Source organism: Thermobia domestica, chromosome 5 (genome assembly GCF_964235325.1).
Source record: "Thermobia domestica chromosome 5, izTheDome1.hap1.1, whole genome shotgun sequence".
Lineage (NCBI taxonomy): Eukaryota > Metazoa > Arthropoda > Insecta > Zygentoma > Lepismatidae > Thermobia > Thermobia domestica.
In genome coordinates, this window is record NC_137458.1 from 81559499 (window position 1) to 81579402 (window position 19904).

The window sequence follows — 19904 nt, forward strand, 5'->3', positions numbered from 1 at the left end:
TTTCGTGGTAAAATTATCACTGACAAAATTACGTAAGTTCGGCTAATTGCAAACAATGGAGGTGGCATATTCTCCGGTTTAAGTAAATGTGGTGCAAATTGTTCGTTGTCAAATTGACAAATGGGACCTGTATACAGTTAATTTTGAAACCACATGTACGATCGTTATGATCACGCTAAATTTGGTCAATATAACTCAAACCATTTTCGAGAGAAATATCTGTAAATAAACGTTTACAGTTGATGCATGAGTTACGTTCGTTCAGCGTAATAAAGCTTCGTTGATTGATTAAGTTTAAGGAAGTTCATGAATGGGGAACTTCTATATTAATTTGGAATCTGAATCAGATTAGTTTCCGCTGGTGATCACAACAGTTCTTCTGAACATAGAAAAAGAATTTACTTTGAAGCTATGTTTATATTACTTAGAAGCATTATATATATAAATTGATTATTATTAAACATTTACGTTTGATGTTTTTACATTTCTCTTAAGAAAAAGCTACATTCAATCTTACAAGAAAGAAGAGATGAGATAAACGTAATATGATCATGAACAAGAAGTGCTTATTAAAGCTCCATAATTTAGTATATAATCATCTTCATCTTTCGGGTGGAACTCATGGAGACTAGATCCTACAATAAGTTTCTACTCCAGATTAAACTATAAGTCTCAATGATGAAAATGGTCGTTTGAAGATACGCTCCTTACCGGGCCAAAGCACACAATTTGGAAAGAGTATTCCTATCTACTGCTATATCCCCCGCTTGGTTTTTGCTCTCCGAGATAGAAGATGCTCGAAAATAATATTTTTCAGTATAAAAAGGAGATATGGCTTCACACCAGTAAATTTATCGATTTTTATGTAGTAGGCATGAAAGAAGTCAGAATCAGATCAATATTTAGGAAATTTTAAGAAAACAATCCATGTTTAACACCAGATTCCTTCTTTGAGATTTCCCCTCATGTGACAAGGGATATTTTTTAAAAGCGCCTCATTTTCAGCCTGCTGTTGATTAGGAATCTCAAAACCTAGTCTTCTGTAAGCAAGTTAACTTCGAGGAGTAAAATAAAACAAAAGTTTTGATAAAAGTGAGTGTGCAAATGTGAAATATCTAATTTATCTGTGAATGTATGAGACATAGAATATAAGTATTTCTTACTTACAAATTGCTATTTTAGTAAGGTTAGACTTTCTTGACGGGACAACATCAAAATGTTAATGCTGCATTGGGACACTATTTCCTAAAGAACGTTCATAAAAGTAACATGTGTTCGCAACTTACTTTTATCTTAGTTCCGCGGACTTTGACCCAACCCCACTCGTGAAGTGTGTCTGGAAGAAACACTGACGTGAGTAGGACTAAGAGCTCAGGAAATAGAAAGGAAGAACTAAGAATCTTATTCCGTTCTTATACGCCACCATGTAGGTAAAGAGGCTTGAATTGGAAAGAAAAATATGAATTCGAAAATTTTGAATGCGCTATCGACTTCTAAGTTGAAAACCGATGAGTGAAAATTCGTAGTCATTCCTCACCCCCTAAATAATACCTACTACTTTTTACTGAAATCATTGGCTAATCCATCCTTAATATTACCATGAATATAATCAGATAAAATTTGAATAGATATTACTTTACATTTTTCAGTTTCGTTTGGTAAAGTTTGTAGAAGTCTCCTCTTGCCTCGATTTTTGATGACTCACTTCTCGTCTCGTTCCGTAAAATTTACGAAGAATATGTATTCCCTCATTTAGAAGTTCTGAGATTATGACGTTCATACGTCACTGGAGGTATGAGAAGAATGTAATCTTACAATCTTACAATCAAACCAAATTTATTATTTGAGTACACTGTGAAATGATTTGAGTATCATAACACAGTCTACTCCAATAAATTTGGTTTAAATGTTTTTAGACTACACCCTTCTCATACCTCCCGTGAAGTATCAACGTCAGAATCTCATAACTTCTAAATGAGGGAATACATTTTGTACGTATGAGTTGCTCACGAGACATGAAAAATTTGTCGTCTCGTAGTGCAAATTGTTGGTGATAACGGTGACCAGGTTCAAAAAGTGTTGTTTCAGGAAAATTAGGCTTTGGTCCGCACATTTTGATAAACAAACTCAAAATTGGTGGAGATGCTCAGAATATTATTCCAATCAACTCACTCAAAGTCCAAAAAAATCCAGCTAGAGGAAACCGAGATATGACGTCATCAATACGGCCGCCGACCGAATTCAATCCTTAAACTTTAAACTGTTATATCTACAGTAGTAATCGCATGACTTGGCCTAACTTTGGATTATCCTCAATGAGGGGCCCCAAGGCCAGGGGTCAATGACCTTGGGGTACCTAGGACCACCCCCTCTAAATTTTGGCAGGGGTACCTTGGCCCACCCCCTAAATTTTGGCAGGGGTACATAGGACCACCACCCTTAAATTTCGGAAATTGCCAAATCTAAAAATTGGGTGTGGTAGCCTAGGACCATAGTATGTACCTCTATCAGTATTGGGTGTCTATGTCGTTCCCTTTCATGGGTAAAAAATTGCCAAAAATTCAAATTTCAGGGGTTTTTGACCTAATTTATGCCCTTTGATGAGGTAATATTACCCTATATGGTTATATGGGCGTATACAGGGGTCCATTACCTTTCATAAGACATGGGTATATTTGTGCACCCCTTGAAAAATTTGGGAGGGGTACCATGGTCCACCCCTTAAATTTTGGAAATTGACCAATTTAAACATTGGGTATAATAGTATAGGACCCTAATATGTATTATGATAAATTTGGGTGGTCTACCTCATTCTCTTCTAGGGGTACAAAATTGCCAAAACTATAAACGTAAGCAATACGTTGTACTACGTGTTTGGTTTTCGACCTAATTTATCTCCTTGGATGAGGTCCTATTACCTTATATGATTATATGGTCATGTATAGGGGTCCATTACCTATCATAAGACATAGGTACATTTGTGCACCCCTTTAAATTTTTGGGAGGGGTACCTTGGCCCACCCCTTTAATTTTGGAAATTGCCCAATTTAAACATTTGGTATTATAGTATAGGACACTAATATAGATCACTATAAATTTGGGTGGTCCACCTCGTTCCCTTTTAGGGGTACAAAATTGCCAAAATTTTAGTACAACCACGTGTTTGGTATTTGGTACATTTTATCCCCCTTTGATGAGGTTCTATTACCTTATATGGTTATATGGTCATGTATAGGGGTTCATTATCTATCATAAGACATAGGTACATTGGTGCACCCCGGGAGGGGTACCTTGACCCACCCCTTAAATTTTGGAAATTGCCCAATTTAAACATTTGGTATTATAGTACAGGTCCTCAATATGTATCATGATAAATTTGGATGGTCTACATCGTTCCCTTTTAGGGGTACAAAAATTGCCAAAATATAAACGTAAGTAATACGTTGTACCACGTGTTTGTTTTTTTGGTCCATTTTATCCCCTTTGATGAGATCCTATGATTACAAGGGGTCCATATCCTATCATAAGACATGGGTATATTGTTGCACCCTTCTTAAATTTTGGCAATGGGGGTCCACTGAAATTGTCCAATTTAAGCATAGTACAGGACCTCAATATGTAGAGATTTTCTTCAAAGTTGGGTTGCAATGGTTTTGAAGGTACAGCTTTTCCATCCACGTACAATGTAAAGAAATTAATGTTTAGATGTTGAAATTCAAATGGATTGGTGGTAATAGTTCCACTGGATGCTTCATTCGATGTAAATCCTACAATAATACGATTTGGCAATGTTCCCATAAACAGGTTATCAATAGTTTTGGATTGTATATCCTTCGGGATGGTAAATGATTTCATTTGAACCCTTGTCAGAGGATACTTTGCCGGTGTAGATTGTAAAATTTTATTGTGTGCCAATTTAACACTAGGGCTGATGCTGACTTTTTTCACCTGCAACGATGCATCTAGAATATTGATTTTTGCATTGACACCACTTTCACCGGCCATGAGACAAAAGTTTGGTTTTGCAGGAATAAGTTTCACACGTAATTCCACTCCATGAATTAAAAATTTATCTTGATTAAAAATGTCACAATGAAGATGTCCAATCATATCGAATTTCATACTTTGTTTTGTCAGTTCATAGCGTTGTTGAAATCCTTTGTTCTCACTTGTGGTTGCGTTCATATGACCAGCCGTATCTTGAAACCACATTGCTGTTTGTAAATGTGTATTTTTAGCTCCATCACTATAATTGAGCAGTTTTTCCATGTACGAACGATATGGATGATGATGTGACGGAAATGAAATCAGTTTATTGTTCAAGTAGATTTGTACTTCACTAAACATAGCATTTAGAAAATCATTGACAGGTGCAATTGCTTTATCCGTATTGGTGAAGGAGGAACCATCTGGTTTCACAATTTGTGCTTGGATGTACAGTAAGGTTTGTGGCAAATCAATGTATTCATCACTGCTACCGCTCACTACAAATTCTATTGGTGAATTTTCAGCTATTGAACTAATTGGTTTGTAGCCTATAATACGATTGTCCAGAACACTGGTTTGCGTGGGCAACGTTGAAAAAATGTCCAATTCACTTTTTACACATTCACAGGATTGATGATGTAAGAAAGCCATCGTTGAATTAATCAAAAATATCTGGTGACGATGCCAATGATCTCTTCTTCTTCTTATGTGATAATTTACGTCTCTTTGTAGGATTGATGGTGTTGTTGATCGTTGAAAGGTCAACCTCAAACTGAGAGCAGTCATCCCATTTTCGTTTATGATATCCACTTCCCAGCATAGTTTTCAACTTATTTTTAGCTTTTTCTTGTAAATTTGTTTTTGCCTCTTGCATATTTTGATGAAACGATTCTTCCAGCGGTTGATTCGAGATCACAACATCATTAATCATATTGGCACCTGATTTTAATAATTCTTTTCCCACAGTTTTAGCTCCTTGCTTCACAAGTGGTAACACTGAACGAAATAAGCCACCAAGGAAACTTCCAATGCCATGTCCTGCTTGATAGGGACTTCCCACATAGACGTTGCCGATACCGGACAACGCTTGTTTTTGGTAGTATTGCAAATACGGATCAGTCATGACGACGACGACGGAAATGTAGTTTTGTACACACCGTTCCAAAGGTGAATGGCATCCGATGACCTGTGCTATCCCTTATATCGATTTGTATTTGCTCAAAATTCATTTTTTCCACCGGAACATAATGTGCAGGATTAAAGATTTGTACTGCATGACTTCCAAAAGTATGATTCACAGGATCCATGTTGACAATTCGTAGCAATGGTACCATTGTATCTCCAACAATGACAGATTCAATAATGTCACAATAGACGTACATTTGTGATGGTAAGCCTAATCGTACATCCGGTGTATATTGTCCCTTTTCCATATCTTTTCAATCACTTTTCGGTTCAAATCCAAGCATTAAACTAACACTTGGTGAAATTTGTACAGAAGTATGGATTTCCTTTTTGGGATGTCTTATGAGGCATATATTATTAGTTGCGTCATGAGATATAAATAAATTGGTTTCTTTATGATGTATATTAATTGCATGAATAAGATCCCGTATATTGTTATAATAGCGAACAGGGATCGTTACAACCTTCCACGGTTCTTGATCATTACTACTTGATGATTTGTAATATATTTTATTGTTTTCACTGTTAATGTTCAGCTAAGAATGTGGATAATGAATCTCTACAATTGCCACATCCCATTTCTGGCGAAACTCTACACGTCGTTGTAATTTCGTAATATATGAAGTCAATGTATTTTCTGGAAAATAATCCATGGAACTATTACTGGGAAGTGTAACGTAAAAATCTTGATCAGGTTCCATTCTTCTTCTTCTTCTTCAATGAAGTTGCAGGGATCCACGAATTGAATGAGGAAGGATATCCTTTCCACTGGACGAGATACTCCTTTCTGCGACCTTTTGTTCTTGTACGTAATATTTTATCGATGAGGAACGTCGAAGGGAGCGGTACTGGTTGTAATTCTTCTCTGTAGAAAACACCATCGATGAGTTGATGATTTAAATCCTCTAGTCGATACACTGGTGGGTTTCTTGGTACAATGGCTTTTACTCTGAATATTTCCCAAGTCCAGTTCTCGAGGTAACCCTTGTCAAAGATACGTTTTGTTTTACTTATACGAACAGTATCACCAACAGATAAATCCGTATCTTGTTTTGAACGTTGTAGCTTTTTGTCGTATAAGTTATGCCACACCTCCAGTAAATTGTCATGAGAAACGTTTGCAGGTGCCATTTTAATACTGGAATGCCGACTTTCATTGTATGCTTTTACAAGTAAAGGCAATACTTTGATGTAATTGTATGTTTGATATTTGGTAAAGTATTTCCACATACGATGTTTCAATGTCTGATTAAATCTTTCTGCGATGCTGGCTTTAATATCTGGATCCTTTGTTGTAACATGTTGCACGTTGTGTTTCCTGAGAAACTTTTGTACTGTCTTGTTGGTAAATTCAGTTCCTTGATCACTACGTAGTACAATTGGTTTCCTGTCCTGGAAAATCATTTCAAATGCATTCACTATATCCTCGGCACTTTTTGATTTTAGTGGTACAGCCCATCCGTACCGACTAAACACATCAATCACTGTAAGAATATAGCGGTAATTGTCATTATAGTTTTGAAGTGATTGTAAATCATTTAAATCACATTCCCATTGATCATCAATATTGTTGACAAGATAAAAATCTCTACGGAAATGACGACGTACAGGACGGTGTAACGTGTAGGTAGGTTGTTTGTTTAACCAAAGTTTTATTTTGGCTAGAGGTATAGATTTTCCTGTGGCTTGCCATAATTTCTTTGCAGTAGAAAACGATGCAGGATGTGCTGGATTGTAATAAATGGATTTCAACTTTTTGTTCATGGTTTGTACGTTGACCATTGTGGAATAATACGTTTTCTTTTTGGTCGGACTTCTAAAACATCATCATCATCTTCTTCTTCTTCTTCTTCTTCTCCGGAAGAAAATAATTCAGGTGCCGGTTTTGGTGGTGCAGATCCTTCAGATGCTGTTGTACTATTATGCTTGACAATATAGTTTAATCTTCGTGGATTACCAATCAATTCTTGAGGTGTGTTTGACGATGCAAGGTAGTTGCAAAACAATTCCCAGCCTTGAGGATTAGAATGTTTCCTCGGTCGAGTCACATCACACATTAAATCTACAATATTGGATCCATGTAGTTTATTATCGTTGATGTACACTGTTCCTTTATGATCCCACGTAATTGCGTCATCTTGTTTTAAACGACGGAATAGTAGTTCGGCTTTCTTACGATACATTTGTGGTATTGTGGCTAAAATTTCTTGTTTCGTGCTATCGTCAACATTCGGGACGTCACCATCAGGTTTCATTGATGTAATTGTAAGTGGTATTGGTTCTTCTTGTTTACGTATCACATAAAGATATTTCTGTAATATTCTATTGTACTGATTCCATTTTTCTTCATCACTTGGATACGATGTATTCAATATAGATTGCATTTCACGATCGAGATTAGATTCTCGATTTTCACTCACACGGGATGATGATGCATGCATTCGTTGAAGCATTTCTGGTGGCACTAAAACCATCTTCTTGCTATGTTCCATGATGTTTATTGTTTAAACAAAATACTAGATAACACACTTCCTACAATAGGTGCAAGTAATGCAGGTAAGAATCCTCCTTGTTGTACGGCTAAATGTTTCTTCTTTTTATCCAATGATTTTGTATTGTCTACGAGATAGCTGAGCGTGTTCTTGTAACGCTTTAATCTTGACTTCTGCGCACTTGTCAGTGGAACATTGCCTTTTAAGACATTATAACAACATTCACAAATACTATGAATTAATGAAGCGTCTGCATTGGCAATAATAGCTTTACGCAATCTTGGTTTAGCTTTGTGCAGAGCACGTAGCAGATCAGCGTGTTTCACTGTAGGAGACATAGTGACAGACTAAGTCATTCTTTTCACATGCACAATAATTTAAACATGTTTTGTTAGTACGTAAACATAATGATGCAAATCGTCGGGAAAAATATTTGTACGAAATCGCATTTCATCAGGTGTATCTTGTTTAAGATCCATCAGTAAATAACCATGTGGATTTCTTGTTGCGTCTGCATAACTTTCTTGTAGAAACAGTGGATGCTCAGGCATGATTTGATAACTCATATGCTTGATTTGTGACTTGTCACGTGGATTTTTAAACAACACCAAATACGAACAATTTAAACTCATATTTCTATTTGCTTTACTTTGATGAAATACATTTTGTGTTATAAAAATCACACTAATATTTCGATGATGTGATCCTTTTGTGAACATATCAACAATATCACTATTCACTTCTCGCATATGGTCATCAATAATAATCAAATGTGGTCCATCTTGAGGCTGAAAATCTTTCATTCGTGGAAGTCCTTCGTGAAATTCTACTGGAACTGGCATTGTTGCATACACGTCTTGCCATTCTGCATAATACCAGTATATCTTACGAAATTTTGCATTGATCATGGTTGGGAGATGTGACAGTAATCGCTTCACAAAATACGTTTTTCCACACCCACTAGGCCCTGCGAGAATACAGGTAAATGGATGTTTCCATTGTGTATCCATGATGAACACTAACACCTTGTTTCAAAAATGATGCGTATTTAAAGAGAGTACAAATTTTCTTTTTGTTTTAGATTGTAAATTCTTGCACTCACTGGTGTGAAAAGGAAAGAAACAGTTCATCTGTTTATCGAATTGTTGAAAACCGTTTATTTGTTAATCGAATAGTTGAAAACCGTTTATTTGTTAATCGAATAGTTAAAAACCGGATAAAGTTTAACGGTTAACCGTGAAAGCTGATCACTGTATGATTTAAATTCTAAATGAAAATTTTTCGTTTGAAATTTGTTTTGAAAATTGTTTCAAAAATTTTTGTTTGAAAATTTTTTGTTTCAAATTTTTTTCAAATTTTTTCGTTTGAAATTTTTTGTTTGTAAATTTATTGTTTCAAAATTTTTTTGTTTGAAAATTTTTCGTTTCAAATTTTTTTTGTTGAAAATTTTTCGTTTCAAAATTTTTGTTTCAAATGTTTTCGTTTCAAAATTTTTCGTTTCAAATTTTTGTTTTGAAAAATTTTTTTAGTTTCAAGATTTTTGTTTAAAAGTTTTCGTTTTCAATTTTTTGTTTTGATTTTTTTTTAGTTTGAAAAGTTGAAAAAAAAGTTTTAAATGCCAAGAATCTTGTTCAAAGTTTCCGCCTAATTCCTAGAGAACATTGACCAGGGACCTCGTCTCGCATCAAAACCAAATCATTGATCACGTGACCGTACTACACCCGAAGGGTACTACCAAATTGAAAGGAGATACCCGTCCATACCTTATAATTTTATCAAATAGGATAAATTGAGTCAGTAACCGAACACGTGGTTGTACTTAAAAATTTGAAAATAGGACCACCGAAACATATTGAGGTCCTGTACTATGCTTAAATTGGACAATTTCAGTGGACCCCCATTGCCAAAATTTAAGAAGGGTGCAACAATATACCCATGTCTTATGATAGGATATGGACCCCTTGTAATCATAGGATCTCATCAAAGGGGATAAAATGGACCAAAAAAACAAACACGTGGTACAACGTATTACTTACGTTTATATTTTGGCAATTTTTGTACCCCTAAAAGGGAACGATGTAGACCATCCAAATTTATCATGATACATATTGAGGACCTGTACTATAATACCAAATGTTTAAATTGGGCAATTTCCAAAATTAAGGGGTGGGCCAAGGTACCCCTCCCGGGGTGCACCAATGTACCTATGTCTTATGATAGATAATGAACCCCTATACATGACCATATAACCATATAAGGTAATAGAACCTCATCAAAGGGGGATAAAATGTACCAAATACCAAACACGTGGTTGTACTAAAATTTTGGCAATTTTGTACCCCTAAAAGGGAACGAGGTGGACCACCCAAATTTATAGTGATCTATATTAGTGTCCTATACTATAATACCAAATGTTTAAATTGGGCAATTTCCAAAATTAAAGGGGTGGGCCAAGGTACCCCTCCCAAAAATTTAAAGGGGTGCACAAATGTACCTATGTCTTATGATAGGTAATGGACCCCTATACATGACCATAGAATCATATAAGGTAATAGGACCTCATCCAAGGAGATAAATTAGGTCGAAAACCAAACACGTGGTACAACGTATTGCTTACGTTTATAGTTTTGGCAATTTTGTACCCCTAGAAGGGAATGAGGTAGACTACCCAAATTTATCATAATACATATTAGGGTCCTATACTATTATACCCAATGTTTAAATTGGTCAATTTCCAAAATTTAAGGGGTGGACCATGGTACCCCTCCCAAATTTTTCAAGGGGTGCATTAATATACCCATGTCTTATGAAAGGTAATGGACCCCTGTATACGCCCATATAACTATATAGGGTAATAATACCTCATCAAAGGGGATAAATTAGGTCAAAAACCCCCGAAATTTGAATTTTTGGCAATTTTTTACTCATGAAAGGGAACGACATAGACACCCAATACTGATAGAGGTACATACTATGGTCCTAGGCTACCATACTAATTTTTTAGATTTGGCAATTTCCGAAATTTAAGGGTGGTGGTCCTATGTACCCCTTCCAAAATTTAGGGGGTGGGCCAAGGTACCCCTGCCAAAATTTAGAGGGGTGGTCCTAGGTACCCCTAGGTCATTGACCCCTGGCCTTGGGGCCCCTCATTGAGGATAATCCAAAGTTAGGCCAAGTCATGCGATTACTACTTCTACCTAGCATGCCAAGAAAGGAATTTGCTTTTTGCTTCATTTTGCTTCATTATGCAGAAAACACATTGGAAATTGGTATTTAGAATGGGTACTAGTCTTACATTGACACTGCTTTTAAATAGAAGACCTCAAAATAAAAATAATGTGCATTCTAGATCTGTTTTTTGAGACTTAACTGGAAATAACTTGGAAAAAGATACATCTTGAAGTAGTCGTTATCTGTAGACTCAAGAGCTTTCTAACAAGCCCAGTTACATTGCTAAAACTAATGGAGATATTCAATTTTATGTGCATCAAGTCGTAATCTCTTATTAATTGTGACGCTGTAGGGGTTAAAGATCAGTCTGTAGCGGGTGAAAAATTAATGAAACCTATACAAAATTAATGAATCTTCGTAACACGGTGGGGAAAGCACTAACCAACATGCCTCAAAACTCAAAATCCAAATGTCCCCGCTGATCCAACATTTGCATCATCGAAATTAGCGGCTACTTCTAAAATGACTGCTGCATCCAAGGGTTTATAAATCAGACTTTGATCCGAACATTTCCAGCAAATTTCTAGCAGTTTCTGTTTTAGGGGTCTGGGTGTGTAACCCTCATTGTCTTGATTAAATAATTTAGGATGGTTAGTCAACTCTATCAAGAAATATTGACACTCATCACTACTCTCAAGAAAGTCACACAGCTGATCAAAAGCAGCTTTCTTTCTTTCCTGAACCTTCAGGTCTTCCTGTTGTTTCGGTACTTTGATAACTGCAGAAATATTACGCATTATATTTTTTATGGTACCGTCCCTTAATACGATACAACATAATCTCCCCCTATTCCTCTTAACGTTTACATGCTCGTTGTCGTGTACGTTGAACGAAATCAAGTGTTGTAACGTCATGGATCGACTTGGAACGCCTCATTTTTGCATTCTTAATCTTGTCAGCTGTTTTGCCACAAAATAACCAGTCTTTCTTAAAATCAAACTAGACACTCAGATAATCAAATCAGACACTTCAACGAATGACTATAAGCGAGGTATATTTACTGAACCTACATCATCACATTTTCTTTTCAGTAATACTTTAACATTGAAAGGGTGTGTATAGTCTCTTCCACAGGTGATATGTACAGTGATTTCCGTAGTATCTCTGATCTCTGATTTCCGTAGTACAGTGATTTCCGTAGTAGCATCTACACTGTCTTGACGACGAATGCTGGCATCGATAAGATTCTGCCTTCCACTCATTACTAAAGTTTTCCCAATATCGAGTTCTCACAAAAAAACATTTCGTTTAGCTCATGATTGCAAGCAGCAGTTGTGTTACGTCTTCAGAAACTCAGCAGAAAAAAGCATTGAAAGTAAAACATCAAAATAAAGATATTAACATCCAATGTATATTCAGCAAAGGAAATCATAGTATAGCTATTACCGCGTCTTCACGTCTACATAGATATAAAATATATTGATTATTTTATTAAACTAGAGTACAGTGAATTCACGTCTACATAAAGTATCCTTTTCCTACGAGTATCCTTTTACTAATTATTTTTTTTACATATGATCCATTTTCTGAAACCATTCTCTCATGTGTTCAATTTCTGACTTAAAAATTGGCTTTCGTCAAAATCTCAAAAGTATTGCAAATACGTTATTTCATCATTCAAAAATTCTATTCGAACATTTTTCATATCGATATTCAATTACAGTACTGTTTTAGATTCAGGATGAAAAAAGTAGAATTTCAGGAAGAAGATAATGAAGACACAGTAATAGAACTTCAACATAAACGAAAAGTTGTTTATTAACAATACTCTCAAATTGAAATGAAGTCAAGTTTCTAGTTATGCGTCGGATGGTTGTACTCTATAGCAGATGAATTATTAATGAAAGTAAATGACTCTAGGGTAATGGTAGAATGAAAATGTTGGAGAAAACATGAGATCTTTAAAAAAATCCTCGAAAAAGAGTTTGCCCACAAATTTGCATAGGAGAGGTAAGCCCTTTACTCCAAAAAGTCATCATCTCTCCTTTCAGTTTTCTCAAGTTTTCAACTAGTTTATAATTGTTTTCAAATATAATAAACAATAATATTTCCAATTTTAAGGACATTTGGAAAAGTCAAGAAAGAGAAAACTAATCTTTATGTGGAATATGTAGAAGCAACAGCAAATATAAATTCTACAAACTTCAAGCAAGTGAAGAAATTTCGAGAATATCATGTTCCTTGTAATGCATCTTTGGAGAAAATCCGACAAGAAGTGAGTAGAAAATACATTTTTTTTACTTGACTATACTTAAAACATAATTTTATATTTTCTCTCGTAATTTACTGAGAACAGAGAAATTTGTCTTCAAAATTGAGCTCTGTAAATAAAAGTAAGTTTAAAATATTCTTATTTCATGAACGAAATTTATGTTTTCTATAATCCGAACGAACATGATATCATTATTAGAAAAATGTTATTACAGATCCTGTTACCATGACAATATATGAATTTCCATGTCTTAAAATACCTCTAAATTTTCTATATGAATTTTAATTACTAGGTTCCTTCAGTAAAGATCTAGTTTCCTTAGCAGAAACTAGCTTGAAATAAACATATTTAATTGAAACAAATTAACTATTGTATTACTAATTCCCTTTAGGAGTAAAGATCACTGGAATTATATAGTGAAATTCAAGAACGATATATGTTTTATCCTTGTAAAAACTCAGTAATATGACCTGAAATATTAGTATATAGATTTTCACACTGAAATAATAAATTAATATCATTTCACGTGAAATATTAATACATTAGTAAAATTAAGCTTGAAGAATGAGGTAAAAAGTTAGCAAAATACTCTGATTGACATAATACTTTAACTTTACGGTTTATTTTTTTAAGAACTCTTTTCATGTATATCTTTTAGAAGACTTACCAGTTAACGTGAGAGGGTTAGCAACCATAAATAATAATACAGTAAATTAATAAAATAAAATTTAAACAATTACCTATTATTTAAATACATGCCATATTAAGTCAAAATTTTAAATTCAAAATATCTTTCATATCGAAAATTTAACCAATTATATTCTGAAGCAATCATATAACATTTTAAAAATCTTCATGCATATAACATACTGTTTCTAAATTATTTTCTATATTTAAACATGTTCCCATTTAATATAACTTTTACTTTATAGGTAGCTGACAATCCGAAGACAACAATATTGCATGGTTATAAGAAAATTACCTATGAGAAGAATCCTATGAGAACCCAGTATGGACTATGCTTTGCCGTTAATTCAGCTCTTATTCCCAGGTTAAAGAAATGTATTGAATATCGTTTCCTAATACAGAGTGTCCCATTTAAAACGCATGTTGGAATCAGGTATACGATTACTTTTGAATGGAATGAGGAATACGTACAAATTACACACCAATTTTTAGCTTGATCCATGGATATATTTCTAAACATAAAATCAGTTAATGACGTCCACGTGTATACATACAGTATTGCCAAATGTAAGCGAAAGTGTAAAAAAAAAATTTCAAAACATCATAAATCGCATGTCAGAAATATGCATGGCAATGCAACCCACAAATTTCAGCGCGAATGTATGAATTGGATAGGTAGTTATCGTACTCAATTAAGAACAGTTCATTTGCACCATCAGATTGTCCAGATTCTGCCATTAATGGCGTAACAGCGAAAACGTAGTTCTTGAAGTTTTACGCTAAGCATTGACAATACTGTCAGTATTTAAGTAAAATATAATACCATGTGTGTTTAGATAATGTTTATCATTTGGAATTATTGAAAACACTAAATAAAAACATTGATAAAATTAGGAAAAAAGCGAAATTTATATGTGCCCTGCAACCCTGTGTGGAAGGAAGGGAAATCTAGCCTCACTACAGATGTTGAAAATGCCCGCCATTCTCGTTCAAACAAATATTCGCACGTCTTTAGCATGTTGGAAGCAATTTCACGGAAAGTTCACATGTCCAAATGGCTCTGCGAATGTTGGTTTGGTCTTGTATTCATCTTGGGTTATTTGAATACACGATTTGTTTTAAATATCCCCATAACAAAGGTCTGGAGATGTCAAGCCTGGGGAGCGACTGGATCACAAATTTTTACTTATTGCTCTGTCACCGAAAAACACAGTCAATATATCCATAGTTTCATTTGAGTGTGACAGGTAGCTCCATCTCGTTGTAACCAACAACCACGTTCATCAGGTTCAAGCATTGAAATAAATCGGATGATTATGTCACGATACACGGTACCGTCAACTGTGGTGTTGAAAAAAGAGTCCAATTACTCGACGTTGTGAAATTGCACACTAGACACCTATCTTCTTTGGATGAACTGTTTCTCTTGTAACACATGCAGATTATCACTTGACCTATATCGTGAATTTTGGCTATTTTCCCGTTTAAATGGAATCATGCTTCATCACTAAAGAAAACTTTGTCCAAAACATCCATTCGTGGCTGTGTGATGAATGATATAAACCAACGACAGTATCTAATACGTGCGACCTTGTCTGTCTGCTACAATTCTTGCACAGTCTTAATCGGAAATGCATCAAGGTGCAGCTGTTTTAAGGCTCTGTGTGCTGTTGTTTTTGGAGACCTTGGTTGTGAAGCAAGTTTACAAACTGACTTTCCAAGAGATTGCGAAATGCGATGCTCAACGTTCTGAATCACATCTTCTGTAAAAACATGCGGTTGTCTGTTTCATGGTTTATCACATACAGATCCTGTTTCATGAAATTTTGTTACTAATCGCTGAATTGTTGATATTTCCGGCACACAGATATTTCAAAATCTTTCTTGAAACAATGCTATTTCATTAGCACACGAGTTTGATTCAAAAAATGTTTAACAATAAACATCCTCTCCTCTGTGGAGTACCTAATGGTAACAAAGGGACCTCTGACTAAGACATAACACAAAACACGCCACAACAAGTGAGACGATGTACTGCACTGCCTGTTTACTTCTCCCTTTGCCTATATTTAGCCTTTTCTTACAGGGTTGCAGGATGTATGTAAGTTACGCTATTTTTTCTACTTTTTTTCAATGTCCTATTTAATGTTTACAATGATTCCATGTGATAAAGAGCATCTACACACAAATGTTGTACTTTAACATGAATAGTGTTGTCAGTACGTAGCCTAAAATTTCAAAAACTACTTTTCCGCGGTTAAGATATTAATGGCAGAATTCTGGACAAGCTAATGTTGAAAATGAATCGTTCTTCTTCGACTACGATAACTACAATCCAACCCTTAAAACCTTGCTAAAATTTGTTGGGTGTATGTCCATGTACATATATGACATTTAATTTACCAAGTTTTGTAAATATTATTTTATACTTTCACTTACATTGGGAAATACTGCATGTTCACACATGAAGTCCATTAACAGCTTTTGTATTTAAAAATATCTACATTTATCAAGCTAAAATTTGGTGTAATATTTGTATGTATACCTCATTCCGTTCAAAAGTTAGCCTATACCTGATTCTAACTTGCGTATTAAATGGGACCCATGTATGTACATGAAGTAATATAATAATCCTAATTATAATTCTACTTACACTTTTCAATCTGCATGTAACGTTCATTTCTCTAATATTGAATAGCTAAGTTATTATGTCTTACTGATTGCACCCTCTGTCTGTCACATGTGAATACATGTTGGTAAAGTGCAGATAGTTTAACTGTTTAAAACATCAGCCTATCATAGCACTTTTATTTCAAGTACATTATGTCAAAATACGACAACGATCATAACAATATTTATATTTGAGAATTTCTATTTGTGAATCTGTATGTTAACTCCTGATCCAACGTCAATTTATTTTAAAATTTAAACAATTATATCTCTCAATTAATCACGATTTTAACTCATACGTCTAGTGTACAATGGTCAAAGACTGAGAGCAACAACTAGTATGCACGTGTTTGTAAACTGAAATTAAAGATTCTAGCATGTAGTATATATTTTGAGCTTCAACATCACCCCCTTCTTTGAATCTCTTAAAATACTTAAAACCTAAGTCTTGTAGTTCTAGTACCAATCTCAGAGCTCAGATCAGGTAACGTTGAGCCAGATGAGTTCCAAGCCAGAGTCGCAAAACAATGATCAAACAAACTTTCTATAACATTGCCAATCATGTACAACGGATATCTCGATCAAAGGAGAGTACCGAATGTATGGAAGGAGACTAAAATGAGCATATTCAATAAAGGTGAGGATTAAAATAATCAGGATCTGTACTCGTACAACCCAATCATATTGTTAAACCTAATAAGCAAAATATAGAAGCAGTTGCTCATTCGGAGGTTCACTTTGCATTAAAACAGAAAACTGAGATCAGGTCCAAGGATATGGCCTCCTTTCAACGGAAGTCAACACAAGGCACCAACCTTGTCATGACGGCTATCAATGATGCAGTAACCAAATATGTTGAATAATTTCTTGACATCTCAGAGGCATTCGATAATCTTTCTGTTAACACCTCCAAAATCTCCACAAAAGATTTCCTTCAGAGATCTTTCCGGATCGACTTTCTGGTACGTGGCAAAAGAACTACTAATGGATCAATTTAGCATGCACGATACATCTGATCTCGTGGCATTAAGGATGATTAGTGACTCCCGTAAAGAATAGAAGCAAAAGGAAACGCCGTTGTGGCATCACTCAATGACTAAGGAAGAAGGAATAAATTGACTATTTCCGTAAATGGAACTCGATGTGCTGTTTGAGATTAGGGTCTTCCGAGATTTAATTCTAAGACGAGACAGACATACAATGAAGAGGATACAGAGAACAAATGACCTGGAAGTAATTCTTGACTAATCACTCAATATACAGAAGCATATCGATTATGCCTTCAATTAGGTAAATAAACATCGCACAGAGGATATTTTCGCACTGAAGAAAATTAATCACCATCTAACCAAATAAGAGTGTACAATGAGAGTTAATGGACGTCAGTGGTGACATATGAGGCCAACCAGCACTTGGTCACGCAGGCTTCTTGTACGCAATGGCAACATTGCAAAGGTTAAGATACTACAACGCTGAATCTTATAGACACTAAGAGGTGCGTATAGGACGACTCCGACAAGGCACTATATTACGTCGTGGATAGTGTCAGTCTACCTGAAGATAAAAGAAAGCACTGTCTATTATTGGATCAGAAATGGAACATCTGATAAAATTGCTTACTTAGTCAGCCAACTCTCTTCCCAAAGCAAGGGACGAAGAAAAGAACATTGGGCAGCTGACAGGTCGAGTGGGAGTACTTAAAACAAGGAAAGGGAAATACGACGTACTACAGGACATTGCTGAAATGCTACTTCAACCACTTAAACCCAGGATAAATCATGATAAGGTTTCCCCAGGGTCAATAGGGAAAAGTCCCTATAATGCTAAACTAAATGAGGTAGTCTTATCTGGAGCGCTACAGTGTAAATATAGGCGAGGTCTTGGAACGACAGAACATACTGTCCTAGAGTGCGCGCTCATGTAGCAGCTATATCCTGCTGAGTGAGCAAAATTATCTCTTATACCGCTGAGAGACGTACTGAAGCCTTATGCAGTGAAATGAGAAAGCTTCCTGACTCAGTATAAAACATTTATAAGAAACTGCGAAATGCGCTCAGAAGCTCACAAGGTTTTGAAGCCCCCTGTGGTAGGAGCAAAACTACCTGTACATGTGTACAAATGTAAATAGTGAATACCAGATGAACTGTAACGCAGAGGGGTGTAGGTCGTAACGGACCAATAGAGAAATCACTACAAGTGTTTCTATTCCCCAAAATCCTACCAGGGGATAAGGGAAAAGTTTCACATATGAATGAATAACATAATTGGATCTGGTAGTATACGAGGCACCTCAGCATCCTGAGCATCCCGCTGGAGGAGAGCAGAGGGTAGGGACCTTTTATTTAATAGCAATTTACACGTGCTATTCCATCCGGAGGAGATGCAAAGTATCAGAACATGCTCACCGACCTCAATACGTAAGCGAGAAGTCCCATAATGTTTGAACTATTCTGCCAAGGAGAGTCAAACTCTCTCAAATGACTATATCTTGAAAGGTAGACAGTCTACATAAGTCATTAGCTCTGATTATAAACAGTGCATCTTTACCGAAATTAAACGAAGTCTCGTATTGCTTGGACGATCCCACCGGGAGAGGATTTCAGTTTGCTGCCCGAAGTGGAACTGAACAGTGACTGGGGAAAGCGCTAATCTAAGAAGAAGGGAAGTAGCTCTACTGAATAAGGGGTTTTCCGCCGTACTGAAATAATGACTTAATATGCACCATTGGAATTGGACAATGCTCAGGAGCATCTCGACGTGTTAATGGTACTTCTAGGGGGATAGTGTAATTATTGAGCAGTAGATTTAAGCAATGCCAGGAACGACCAAGCCCGCTCTCGCATGTCTCTGGTTCCCGAATCGGATTGCACTCTGTCTGGATGTGGTTGCCGTGCGGTTTGATAGGATATGTGATCTTAACCCTTCAATATAGGTCCAGGAAACAGAGGGAGAGGTTGAGAGTACCTTATTACACTCAGGCGCCATGCCAGCAGAGCATCATAGGCCTTCATTCACTAGCAAGTCTACCTCGATCAGTAGATAACTTGTAGGAACTCAGGACTTAGGTCTGGCTGCGCAGTGGGTGTATCCACATGCACTGCTTCAAGAGGTAAAAAGCTATTAGGCTCGAAATATGAGGGACAACCTAGCGATGCCGATCCTGAAGAAAAAATTGAATGAATTCTTTAAAGAGATACATGAAGGACATGAATCTTGATGTTTTCAAAAGACAGATTTTTGTTTATGTCCAGACCCTAACCACTTGTTGCGAATGGATGGTGACTCTTCAGAGGAGTTTGGAAGGTATATGAACTCTTATATATATAAATATATATATATATATATATATATATATATATATATATATATATATATATATATATATATATATAAGTGTTTATATTCATATTTAGAAGTTTTTAGGTACTACCGTTCTTTTC

At 35.6% G+C, this 19904-nt stretch overlaps 1 protein-coding gene across 1 annotated transcript in view; it reads left to right on the forward strand.

The window, feature by feature from the left end:
* The window catches only part of LOC145685147 (uncharacterized), a 58482-nt gene that overhangs the window by 11252 nt on the left and 27326 nt on the right, over positions 1-19904 (forward strand). The window contains exons 3-4 of the mRNA XM_081757498.1: positions 12957-13110; positions 14040-14227. Of these exons, the coding sequence (XP_081613624.1) occupies positions 12957-13110; positions 14040-14227 (342 nt within the window). The remainder of the gene's footprint in view (positions 1-12956; positions 13111-14039; positions 14228-19904) is intronic.